Genomic DNA, 12,966 nt, shown 5'->3' with positions numbered 1-12,966 from the left:
AACTTGCTATATCAAAATATGAGACTAGAGACCCGATGTAGAATCATTGGTTGCAGACGGTCACTGGCGCGGCGCTGTAGCCGCTGGCTGGATGCAGGAAACTACAAAAGCTCTCGACCTCTCCGTCTATCATGAGTCCGCACCAGAATTATCTTTTACTTTCTTTAAAACACTTGCTAGCACAACTTGATAATGCGAAGTCAAAGACCCGGAAGCCACCTCAACTACGAAAGCTATACGGTGGCCTTGATCTGTCCTTTGGAGGTGGATTTAACCGCCGCCCGCTGTATGCTCGACGAGGAGCATGGACGAGTCCCTGGCAATAATATCGACCCAAACTCATATTTACTCGGCACACTGAGCGGGCACAATGTCGTCTTGACCTCTCTGCTCGAAGGGTCACAGGGGCCCAATGCAGCAGCACTTGTGGCAGCGCATTTGTTGCGGACTTTCACCGCGGTAGAGCTGCGTTTGCTGGTCGGATGTGCAGGCGGCGTACCCAGCCGCAATACCGATATTCGTCTAGGCGACGTCGTCGTCAGTACTCCAACTGAAACGTCCGGGGGTGTCGTCCAGTATGACATGGTGCGGGAAACTGTGGCTGGCTCCCAGCGAAAAGGGCTGATTTGCCCGCCGCCGGCGCCATGGAGATCGATCATAACGAAGATGAAATCCGATCACAGATTGCGTGCCAATCGCATTGATGAATTCACCTCTAGAATGATGCACAAACACCCTGAGTTGAAGGCGTACTGGAGGCCGCCCCCCGAGCGAGATGTTCTATTCGCAGCAGACTATAACCACACCGTGGCGGAAGCTCCATGCACACATTGCGACAGTAACAAATACGTCGCCCGGGTTAGACGAACCCAGCCAATGAAATCGGAGATATTCTACGGTCTAATTGCGTCGGGGAATCGAGTGATCAAGAATGGCCTGAAGCGGGACATCCTGGCTCAAGAGGCTGGCGGAGCGATCTGTTTCGATATGGAAGCCGCTGGATTAATGAACGATTTTCAGTGCGTCGTCGTCCGTGGCATTGCTAATTACTGCGACTCCCATAAGAATGACGAGTGGAACGGATATGCCGCCGCAGCTGCTGCAGCGGTTGCTAAAGAGATGCTCACATACATACTTCCAGTTGGTACGGAAGAATCTAGTTGTCAAGTCTGTTTGGACAATATGCTAATTATCAGTAGAGCCTGTTATGCGCATGGATACCCTTAGGTTGCGAGACCGGAGATTGGGGTTCTCAGGGGAATTGCGTACCTACAACTGATTAGAGGCAAGGAACGGATAGGACAGGGACCGAAGTATCTATACCAGAGACGTATTTCCTAATCGTCCCTGTTGCATGGTTAGCGGCGGATCGGTCATTCAACCCTGGCATTATTCACTCTGGCATTATTCGAATATGGGTTGATCCCAGCTAGCGTTTACTAGAGACCCGGATGTAAATATCGTACTTACAAGATCCTGCATGGTCAGTTACTTTGGAAAACATTGAATGTTTAGATTCACTTCCTAGTCATGGACTGGGGAAAAGTAATCGAATACAAACGCTCGCGTGCCGATATCGTAGTAATGACCGGAGGTACACCTACACAGCCAAGCAGTATCTTGGACGTTTTGGGATTCCCATGGAAAACAGGACACAATGAAGCTTTTCACTTCTAGCACCTCTTGCCCTGGTGTGCAGGGCGGGTGAAAGAATGGCTGTAATGTTGATCTTTGTCATTGAGATTATGTTTTTATGACGATGCCCAAGTACTAAAATGCCTTTTAAGAGTGCTGTCGGACCTGCGTGATATCAGGAACCTAAATCCATGGGATATGCCTAATTAGTGCCACAATCATATCAGTACACAGGACGTATACCATAGCTTTTATCGGTATGTGAGGACAAGATTCCTCGACATATATGATATGAATGTCATGCCTCTGGCGGAGTAACTAGAGCCCCGGGAAATTTTCCCTGATAGTACTGCTATATGCACCGAATGAAGGCCGGTGACTATACAGCACAGTGTTAAAGAACTGCCGTCCTCAGCTTGACCAGGAATCACGCTCTATGCCTCGTGAACATACGTATCGTTCGGTCAGTGGCTTCGCAGCTGATCTCTGAGTGCAGGACGCGCAAGTCATTCCTTGCCACCTAGACCTTTTGTTATTCCGTCAGGATGGACGTCATCGTAAGAGTTATGGTTGCTCATCTCCAGCATCGCAGTGTAGTGGTTTTCAACAGCTTATATGCGAGTAAGCTAACTGGGCCGCACAAGCACTTCGGCCAATCGAAGTATAAATATTCTCGCTCTGCCACTATGGAAGCCAATCATGGAAGTTAACGAACCCTCGGTTCGTCTGACCAGCCTAGCCCGCCCGACAATCATGTACTCTGTACATTCCGTCAAAGGGCATCGATCTCCTGGTGTCACAAGTGACGTGTGCTCCTCACTCAGCCAATTGAATGCTGCAATTCAGCTCCGTCATCCTGGATGAAACGATTGCTGGAAATTTCTTGGCCCTGACCAACCAGTAGAACGGCTGCTGAATGTGCCACTACATATGATGGGGGCGCAGCACCCTCGACCGGAGTGAATGTACAGCAGTTTGCCTCGACAGATCAATCAGCATCGCTACCAACATTCCTGCTGCCTAACGAGACGTAATTGCTATTGAAAACACAACTGACATCGTGCGTATCCCATATTATGTCGGTATTGACCATATAAGAAAGATTGACAACCACCTGAACCCTCAGTACAGTCAGCGCACATTGGTACCCACATATTAGTCTGTGCAATACCACCATATCTTATCCTTTTCAGTATGCCCTCTGGCACTTCCACTCTCGGCTGGAGCCTCGCAAACTGGGGCACCTTACCAGCAACGTGGACCTCGTCGTCCTGCACCCCATCGAGCATCATCTACTACGCCGAAGACGACGACCCCGACATCCCGGAGCTTTTCGAATCCTGCCCCTCCACCACATTCGACAGCTGCCTCCCTGAACCAACAGATTCCGACTTGATTGACGACTTCCTCAGCAACCAGCGCAACGTCCCCTACTGGTCTCCCGGCGTCAACTGTCCATCCGGATGGGAAGCCGTCGGATCGGCCGCACGGCCGAGCGACGGCGATGTAACGTCCTCAGGGATCTTCACTGTCGGTGCGATCCCAACCGGGAACTGGGATATTCCGGATAACGATTACATTCAACTGGGCTTCCATGATGCGTTCGGCGCGCTGCTCGACCCTAGCGAGACAGCTGTTGCTTGTTGTCCTAGGTAGGCGCCCCCTCTACATCCATCTCCCTTCCCCCCCTTGTCCTTTCCCAGAACATAATATTGACTACTAATATAGCTCAATGACCGCCGGCCGCAACGGGATCTGCTACTCGACCCTCCCGGACCGTGACATCCGCACCGTATGTATCGCAGACTTCTCAAACGCAGACGGGAACCTGGAATTCATCAGCACGAGCTGGGTCTGGAATGGGGTAACCAGAACAGCCAACATCGCCGTTCCAACTCTGACTATTCCTCGCACGCCGACACGTACATCTTCGAGGACTATAGACGCTGATGAGACAGGGGATATGGTGGCTGCGACCATGCAGGTGCCTATCTATTTCGTGCGTAGGCCGGGTGACGGTGGCGGAAATGGGAATGGCAATGGCGATGGGAATTCGTCGGACTTGGATAATAATGGTTCAAATGGGTCGGGGACGAGTGACGCGGATACGGTAAATGAGACAAATGCCGCGAGGGGTTTACATATGCAGAAGGGCTATACTAAAGACTGGGGTCATCTCGGCGGAATGTTGGGCGTCCTGGCTGCGTCGCTGCTGGCCGGAGCTGTGCTCGTGTTGCCGTGGTAGGAGGAAGCGTAGTACTTGTATTAGCTGGATGTCTGGCCTCGTATGCCGGCTGGCGCGCATTTCTTCTGTATCGGTACGTGTCGGCTTCAATAAGGTTCTATACCTCCCATGTCGTAAATGTGGTTGTTCAGTATTGCTTTACTCTTTGGCTTGCAAAATGAAAGCGTTCGTGCTCGAACGTAGATTTGGCAATCTAGGGGTTGACACTTGCTGTGGACTAAAAGAAAGAAAATAAATATATTTATCTGAAATACTCGCCTTTGTTATCTTACGGAGTAATAAGTGCCCAACGCCAAGCAGATGCGGTCGAATCCCTATATCGTAGTCCACCTACCTGGTCCGCTAAACAACAGCCATAGTCGACACGTTGACGTTAGCACCCACGCCAGCATTCATATCGAACAAGCCGCAAAAGTCGAAGTTCGTATCAAGCAGCTGGAGCTCCGCAAGCGACGGTTGATCGAGGCAGCCCGAGATATCTGGAAACTCTTCCTCTGCTTCAGGCAGTAGTGTACTTTGTGGCTCAGGTTGGTCTTCACTTGGAGGATCAGACATTGTGATAGCCCTCGTGCTCGTAAAATCCACGGTTGCAGGCCTGGCCGGTGTTTCCTGATGCTGTTGACGTTTCGACGCATCTTTCAACCCCAGAATCTCCCGCGCGACTATCCCGACCTCCCTATACGTCCGTTGTCCCATGGACCAGTACTCTCCGAGGACCTTGAGAGCACCCATACTGAGCCGGATCCGCTCCCGCGCTAGCTTCAGCGCCTGGCCTTGGTAGTGGAACCGACAAGCGGCAAGATGCGCGATAACAAGGTTGGAGATCATGCAGATAATGAAGGGAGTATGCGTTGCTATGTTTGTGGGAAGGGTTAGAAGGTCGTCAAAGGCATCGATCGCGCGCAGCACCTTTGCGGTATGAAGCTGGCATTCCGGTGTGTTGCAGCCTCGGAGGCTCTCTGGGGGTGGAGGAGGCGAGCAATGGGCTATAGACTCGATGGGGGTGTAAGATAAGGTTGAGAGCTGGCGGTGCAGCTCGACGACGTATCTGATACTAGTTAGCACGTGCACTCACAGGAACAGGCTATTGAAACAGGGAGAGTACGTTTGAATTATCATGTTTGCTTTGAACAGAAGTTCGTCTACAGTCCCATCTGCCCGCACGAGATCTTTCTTCGACGGATGCAGCAGAGATCGCCAAGCTGTGACGGTGGCGTCTGTGTTTGCGCAGATGGCAGGCGCATTGGCAATTGTCATGCTCTGGCGAGCTGCGAGGGCAAGATCGAGCCCTCGCGTGAGGCCGACTAACTCAGCGAACGAGGAGAAGACGCGCTCATCGTCGTCTAGAAACTCGCGCATGTCGTAGTCCTGCAGCGTTCTCGGACGGGGAATTCTCTGCACGAGTTAGCAAGGTCTTACAGTCGAGATCTGAGCCTCTGGAAGAACGAGGGAAAAACATACTCCCGACTCATACTCGGCTTCATCACAAGGTAGGTCGCAGTTCATCTCAACATTGCTCGTTCTGAACGGAAATGTGCTTGTGCTGCCCGCTATATGCGCGTCCGTCATGTAGATCTGCCACCAGGTGCGTCGCCAGCACTCCTCGAGCAGCGGATCACTGCTGCCATTTGCATAGGCATACCCCTGAAGTTGCATCCCTAGCTCCAGAGCCATTGCGATCGCTCTGTCGAGCAAGCCCAGTGCTTTCTGGGGCTCATTGGCCCAGTAGATCGCAATGGACAGAAGCAGGACTGCCTGGACGTCGAACCCCGTAATCGGAGAGTTCGTGCCGATTGACGAAACGGCCGCCTCGGCCTCAAGTTTCAAGGGTGCCGAGAATGAAGATTTTGCGTACACCGAACCGATGAACTGGATGACCGAAACCAGCGCTTGCAGGTCTCGCCCGTTGTGGGCGAGTCGCCGTCTCAACGCCCATTGGGGCAGAACGCAGGGATGCGCGGAATGAAAGAAAGAGTAATACTGCGCGAGAAATTGCTCGTTAATCGACGAGTCGCTCAAAGGATCGCTATTCAGCGACAGTGAAGCACTCGTAGGCTCTGAATTGCTGCGCTCCTGCTCGTCATCCGAAGTCGGGGCGGCAGGGCGCATGCCCGTCGTAGACGGGAGTGACTGTTGCGGCGGCCCATAGAGTTGCGCCGAGGGATCGGCGTAAAAAGGTGTCGATGCTGAAGTTGTACTCGAGGACTGTTGCGCTTGCACCTTGGTTCTTCTCCCACCGCGCCGGGATTTCATATAGACGCACTGTAGCCCTTCAGTCCGACAGCGGGCACAGACGGGAGTTGTCGCATCACACCGCATATGCTTTGAGCGGCAGGGGACGCAGGCCAGAGACACTCGACGGGTCGTGGATGACGCTTTTTCGGTCATTGGTATCGTTTACATTCGTTTTTTGCTTGGAGACGATTAAGTACGGGTTGAAGGACGGTCAAAAGCAAGCAAAGCAAACAACGCGAAGCGACGCAAAGCGGGGATGGTAGAGCATTTCAGCTGGCCCGCGGTCTGCCAGCTGCTGACTGAGAGCCAATTCGTCTTCCACTGGAGTTGATCCCTGCATGGCGCAATCAGTCAGGATTGAGTCAGCGTGGCTGCTTTCTGGAAGGGCCTTTTCCGCGGTGCGGCGGCTTGGGGCGATGGTGTCATGGACTGTGGAGGTGAGATCGCGCAGATCCACGGATCGTCATAGGCGTGACTGACTTGACCCTTAGGCACTTCAATAGTAATTCGGCCGATTATTGAGTTTTTCTATGTCATTCAAAGCATTCCCCAACCGTTGAGGTGGCACTCAGGGAACAGTCCTTTCTGACGGCGCGAGGCGGAGGCGCACTATCCCGAAATCGCTGCTTTCTCACTGTCGATCTATACCTAGTACCAAGCTTTCTCAAGCTTTCCGAAGTTTTCAATTACAGGGGGTCATGCTTCGCTTAGTAGTCTTTCAGGCTTTGACAAAATACTAGCTTGAAACGGCCCAGTCGACGGATATGAATACCACCCCAGGTGGCGTGAGGTCCGTCAACAAGAATTCATTGGACAAATAGATAGCACGAACATTAGATTATTCCTTCAGATACCCAGGAGGTCTAGCTTACGAAGCCGAAAACAAAGCGCGGTCAAACGCCTCCACTGGCTTCTGGTCGTTCGACGGGCCAACAAGCCTTCGCAGATCAATTTCGTATTCCATCTCTAGACTTTCTAGTAGAGACGACGTGAAACTACGTGGATAGTTTCGATCGTCTTGTCCACAATGTGTGCTCGCGTCCGCGAATCTCAATATCTTAGATTCACCATTACTCTTGTTCGTCCCCTGGACATAAAGAACAGAATTCCGGCTCACGAAGGCCGAAACTTCGATTGCTGAGGCGTTGAAGACTTCCTGGACCCGCAGGCAGTATTGAGATTGAATTCAGCAAGGTAAATATCGTCCGGCGTCGGGTCGAAGACATACTGGTCTCCAAGCTCGAACTTGGCGTGGTAGTCGATAGCCGAAATATTGCGCAGGTGAACCTTCATGGTAGTGGTATCGTGCTTCAGATCCCCATTTATGCATGATGCCATAAATGTTTGTTTACCGAATGATGTAAGAGACTGGGCGCCGGGAATGATCTCAACGACACTATCATCCGTAGTCGATATCGCGACGGCAGGGCGACTCGGCGAACATGGACTGCCACCCACCAGTCATCTTCTGCAATATAAATCGACATCAAGGCGGCACCCCAAAGGGCTGCCTCGTCGACGTTATTCGAATTGGCGATCCTGGCGGTCTTGTTGAACCACCCGGCTACACGGCGCTGAAGGCTGGGAAGGACCCAGAGGCCGGTGTAAAGATCAGGTCTGTGATCTGTGATCTGGCTCGCCGATAATCTAGCCTTGGTCAGGGCATTGTGAGTAGCATGGATGCTGGCTATCTGGACGTTGGATGGCAAACAGGGTTTCTCTTGGACATGGGTGGTTTTAGCTTCCTTGTTCTCGAGATTCGGTTTTCGAGCGTGAGATCGTCAAGAAGATCCAATACGGCACCGTCCCCTGTCGGCCAGGCGGAGACTATCTCTTTCAGGATAGCTCGCTTCAGAATCATTGTATACTCAGTGAATGGATAGGGTATCGAATATACCGTCCTCGATTTCGAGGACCGTAAACGTGAGAGTCAACATCGTTGGCAAGATCATATATCACCGCATACCGTTCGCCTTTGCCTCAGATAGTACGCCCAAGCCCAGCGCAATGGCTATGCTCGTTGCCCCGCGCATAGTCCGGATAATTGGTAGATTAAGCATGCGTCCTGCTGTTCGACATCGTAGACGAAGCTGTTTACCGTGTTCATGCCGCTATAGCCATAGGGCAGAGGGAGTGCCACAACAGCGCCGGTAATATTGATCCGGGGACCAGGATACAATTGAGCAATGTAACGCAGGTTTGCGAGGATGGGAGCGAATATATCTGTTGGCGTCAAGGAAGAGTTTGTGCCGTCTAAGGATACCTGGAGTGTCTGGTGGCCCATTTGCATGTTGTAGCTGAACATATCGCCAGGCCGATCGTATAGCGTACTTTCAGAGCTCTCGTCGGCGAAGTGACTTCTATAAAGTAGATATAAGTCTATCCATTAGACTTGAGAAAAGGCTTGGGTATTACGTATCCATTGCAGCCGTGAGCAGGTTCGGACCACCCAATTGCTTCGCTTCATCGCCAGTAACTAAGCCCGCATTGGTCGACGTTACTTACTATGGGACAAAGCCAAGAATGTGGACTTGGTTGTTTTCAATAACGCCTACACGAAACTCAGAAGCTCCCATGTGGATTGCAATTACTAGTTCGAGGCGTTAGTGCTGCGGTGTAAAGAAAAAGATTAACGTACCCTTCTCTCCAAAGTACTTCTCGCGTTCCCACTCGTCTTCATCGGCATGCGCATTGGGTCTCACTGCGAGGAGGACGAAAAAGAGGCATAACGAAGCAATGGTTAACTGGGTAGTCTTTCTGTGTCATCCTCGCCTGCGTCTCCCTGCAGATTGGGCGGCCAGCACTCCTTCGCTCATCTTGTCATAAACTGTGTAATGTGCCTGGAGCAGCGATAATCCATGAAGGAAAGGACCGGCGGGTTTGCGTATATATGTTGCCCTCGCGGAGTCATAGTTTGAATTGCCGTCGGCCTCAAGACCTTGCTTACTCGCTACCAGTTCTTCAATGGATACTTTTGCCATAACATCATGCGAAAATCAGCAGCCCATAGTCGGGACTCTACGTTAAACCGAGACGGGAAAGACGAGTTCATGGCGATATGTGGCCTGAACAAAGTGAGTCAATTTGACCTTGGCGTAGAGTGCGGTTAGTCATCTGTGCGCTGGAATCGAGGACCTGCCTCTTTAAGTAGCGGGATTCTCAATTTCAATAGCCTATCCAGCCCAGCCTACCTCGATAGCCTACAGTTACTGTGGAGATGCACCCCGTCAGATACAACGACTTCTTGTGTTATCTAGGCCTTTCTATTGATCGTGTTCGGTTTCGACCTTACCTAATCGTAATTTGTCTTTCCCTTTCGTCATTAAGGGAACTCAGTCAGTATTAAATCTCGGGCGGCTATATCAGACTGGCCGGCCTGGCTATTGCCTTAGATTGCGTTAGCAGCCAAATGCGCCACAACAGACAATCCCAGACAGCACTCCATCTAATAGCAACTTTAGTAGCAAAGGCTCGGACCGCAAGCACCCCCTTACTATGGGATTATGCATATATTCTGGATTCAAAGCGGCAAATTATGTCATTTCAAAGACTCAGGCTACGTTGTTGCTCTTACACACTAGCTTCAACGGAGTTTTGGATAAAAAAAGCAGTAGATATAGCCAGTCCATGAACAGACAGAATGAGGCATCAATTATTTCGTCAACTATGCTACGAATGGTACCCCGAGGTCTGCATAGCGCTCAATATGGTCAATACGGGTCGTATCAACCCTCAATTTCCGTCCTGTTTCTCCGCATCCAACACAACGAGACTCTCATACCCATCCTTCACGACCTCATCATCCACAATCAGCACCACAATAAAGGAGGCCTTTTCCTGCGTATTGTTCTCCGACAAGACGTGATGACAGCCTGGACTCTCGTAGAAGACCTCTCCCTTGCTCGTGAGAATCGGATTATCCTCGTTCATCTGGTTTAGGACGGTGCCTTCAGTGACAACAGCAACGATGGCTGCACCGCTGTGGGTGTGCGGAGGGGTTGCAGCTCTCGGATCCATGAGAACCCGGCCAACGACAATTTGCTTTCCGGGCAAATTCGAGGGATGGTATATTTTGATTATTTCAAACGATTCGCGGGGTCGTCTTGCGTAGAATCTGCTGTTAGCTTCTTAAGGCCTAAAGTGCTTAGAGAACTCACCCTTCGACCTGATAGGTATCACCGGACTTGACGACTTTGATGTCGGAGGCTGAGACCTTTGGTATGGACATTTTGGCGGACGCTGTCGTTCGTTGGGGGAGAGAATGATGTGCTCTAAGCAGTCGAGATGAAGATGATGTTCGACTTAAATAAGAAGCCGATATTATAAGCGTTGTCGACTGTGTTTATATCTTCGTTCTCTTTTGCCCTGATAGCAGAGTGGATGGTATGCTCATTCGGCTAATGAGCAGTTAGGTACCCGGCTCCAGCTCAATACCCGGAGATTCTTGAGTGGCCAATCGGTGTACCACTTGTCCAAAGTATTCAGTGTGACTAAAGCCTTTTGTAGCTTGTTGCATTACATTTGGTGAGTTAATCAGCCCTTGAGAAACCGCCAATATACCATCGCATCTCTGGTTGTGTTGAAGGGAGCAGGTATAAAATTGCAGGTTTAACCCAGACACGAATGCATTTATATCGAGGTTAGTATCACAGTTAATCGTAAATTGGTTAAGTAAGGTAGTAGCAGAAGTTGCTATAACGATAATTGATATTTCGTGGTTTTTATAATGGTTGTCTTGCGTGCCAGGGCGGACTCAGGATCCTGTTTGCCGACAGTACTGGATGGTGGGAAGGGGCTAGGCCGCGGGCCTTGAAAGCCCTATATCTAACCATTTGACCAGAATGAACTTAGATAAGGTAGTGAAGGCACGTACTGCAGTGGTACAAAGACAATGGGCAAAGCTGCCCGTTATGTTTCGAATGGACGGCGTTACGGGCAGTTCAATACGGGACGGGATTGAGAGAAAAGCGCGCTTAAGATTCAAAATATGATTAGAAGAGTAATAAAGCCACGATTTAAGGGTATTTGAACTGCCTTGAAGAGACAGTGGAATGACTGACTCGTCCCCTACATGAGACTCCATTGGATAGACCTGGTTAACCTAGTGCCTATGAAGAACTTGCAATACGAGACAATCGCTCAAAGAACAGCCTATAGATACCTTGTGCCTGGTTATGTCGGCTCAATTATAGGCAGGTACTGTCAGACGCACAGGGAACCTTTGCTGTCAGGAAGTTGACCGCGACCAGCGGCGGAGAGGCCTCATTGGCAGTAACGGGACCTACAGGCCCGAGAGCGAAGGAGCATGAATATCAACATATCCAACATATCCAACAATAACCTATATCGAGTGATGATGACCTGATGGGACTTCGGCGAAATGGGCGTCTAACGGTGTCGTGGCATGTCGCCGCTTTTGAATTCGAGGATCCTCTTATGATCTATTTCCTGTAGGCTTAAACCGTTAACTGAACTCAATCTCTTGAATATAGCACTATTGGTACTGGTTATTGAAGTGAGGTCTATCGTTGGTAGTGTTGCGCGGCAGGTTAGTGAGTTTAGTTTAGATACGGTGTACAATGGAAGGAACTGAGAGAGTGTGCATCGCTTAGCTAGACTACAATCGAGACATGCAGATATTGCATTGTCAAAGGATACATCACCGTCTAGTGAAAATTCCACGTAGGACTTTCACTTCTCCACCCTTATAATAGCTTGACATTGTACATGAATATCCACAGCGCTTAGATTGTGTCAAACATATGTATATAGCTTCCCCTGAACATTAAAAACTTTCCAGGTATAACAGGCTCAATATCCTCATCAATTCAGTGGTGATTCTACTTTGGGATTTTTTTGATTGAGGGTTGGACTCATCAGGAATCGCAATGCAACAGAACACTCCTCTCCCCCTATGCCTCGAGACCATCACAACAGTTTCACCCCCTGAGTCTCACTCTGATTTATTTCTATGACCAGTCAAAACTTGTCAACATACTTGAAAACCGGCTGCACCCTTGGTCGACGCCAGAGGATAATCATGAGTGATTCACCTACTTAACTCCCCTAGTTTTTAACTAGCAGTACATGCCTAGTTGTCTTCGCGACTTGTGTTATCATTTTCTGGTTGGTAAGACCTGTTGATATCTATTTAAAAACGCGTAGGGTTCGATTAATGGCCTGGCTAGCAGCATGAGAGTTGTAGCGCCTTTCATTTCAGATGCCGTAAAGCATCAAGCCAATAGAGCTTGACGTCTCAATCGTCAACCCAGAGACTCAAGCTGTTCATATGGCCAGTTCCAGCTCATCGTGGCACATATGACTGGATCCGGAGAGTCTTTCCGTCGGATGGGACGTTCCCAGCCTCATACCGCGCAAAAATTGATGGCCACTCGTCTCGACCTGCGCACGTCTGCCCGAACTCAAAAGCGAGGATGTGACAGCGAGCCAAGTGTCAAAGGACAGAAATTAGTCAAGGGATTTCCCGGCCGACTTAAAGATCTCGATGCCTTTTAACGAGGAATGACATGTCATGATCACACAGATCCAAAGTCAATGGACTAACTATACAGAACATCTCCAAGCTCCTGTATTTCTCTATATATTATGCGCAGATGCACTGGAAATCAGATCATTTACAGGTTCTACCGCGCCTGAGCTGATTCTTTCAGACGCCACTCCATTTCACAAGGGCATGTTGAATTCCCCCTCATTCCGCCGCTTGAATGGCGACGGAATGCTATACGATTACCGATAGAGCAGTATTGCAAGCAGCCCATGGCAACATTGAGCAACTCGTCGAAAGCCATGTATAACGCCGAGAGCGAAAGATCAAGTTGTAGTGAGTATAA

General features: G+C 50.1%; 5 protein-coding genes across 5 annotated transcripts, besides 1 other annotated feature; 2 read left to right on the top strand and 3 right to left on the bottom strand.

Annotated features, from left to right (window-relative positions):
- Positions 1–12,966: part of a sequence feature (contig 1.158 1..283337(-1)) that runs on past both edges of the window.
- ANIA_08611 (5'-methylthioadenosine/S-adenosylhomocysteine nucleosidase family protein) lies at positions 193–1,279 on the top strand (the record flags this gene model as incomplete). The annotated part of the gene is made up of 2 exons (XM_676788.1): positions 193–1,144; positions 1,200–1,279. The coding sequence occupies 2 exons, from the start codon at positions 193–195 to the stop codon at positions 1,277–1,279; spliced, it is 1,032 nt and encodes a 343-aa protein (XP_681880.1).
- Positions 2,830–4,013, top strand: ANIA_08612 (uncharacterized protein; the record flags this gene model as incomplete). The annotated part of the gene is made up of 2 exons (XM_676789.2): positions 2,830–3,287; positions 3,364–4,013. 2 exons carry the CDS (start codon positions 2,830–2,832, stop codon positions 3,878–3,880), a joined length of 975 nt encoding a protein of 324 aa, XP_681881.1. The 3' UTR covers positions 3,881–4,013.
- ANIA_11093 (uncharacterized protein) lies at positions 4,223–6,268 on the bottom strand (the record flags this gene model as incomplete). The annotated part of the gene is made up of 3 exons (XM_050611841.1): positions 4,223–4,835; positions 4,956–5,248; positions 5,300–6,268. The coding sequence occupies 3 exons, from the start codon at positions 6,266–6,268 to the stop codon at positions 4,223–4,225; spliced, it is 1,875 nt and encodes a 624-aa protein (XP_050467822.1).
- ANIA_11100 (uncharacterized protein) lies at positions 6,305–8,807 on the bottom strand (the record flags this gene model as incomplete). Its single annotated transcript, XM_676790.2, has 8 exons — positions 6,305–6,449; positions 6,988–7,110; positions 7,233–7,511; positions 7,574–7,806; positions 8,214–8,475; positions 8,531–8,591; positions 8,621–8,666; positions 8,754–8,807. 8 exons carry the CDS (start codon positions 8,805–8,807, stop codon positions 6,305–6,307), a joined length of 1,203 nt encoding a protein of 400 aa, XP_681882.2.
- On the bottom strand, positions 9,848–10,343 carry ANIA_08614 (cupin domain-containing protein; the record flags this gene model as incomplete). Its single annotated transcript, XM_676791.1, has 2 exons — positions 9,848–10,229; positions 10,273–10,343. 2 exons carry the CDS (start codon positions 10,341–10,343, stop codon positions 9,848–9,850), a joined length of 453 nt encoding a protein of 150 aa, XP_681883.1.

Source organism: Aspergillus nidulans, chromosome III (genome assembly GCF_000011425.1).
Source record: "Aspergillus nidulans FGSC A4 chromosome III".
Taxonomy (NCBI): domain Eukaryota; kingdom Fungi; phylum Ascomycota; class Eurotiomycetes; order Eurotiales; family Aspergillaceae; genus Aspergillus; species Aspergillus nidulans.
The sequence above is the reverse complement of the archived record's forward strand: the minus strand, read 5'-3'. Positions and strand labels throughout refer to the sequence as shown.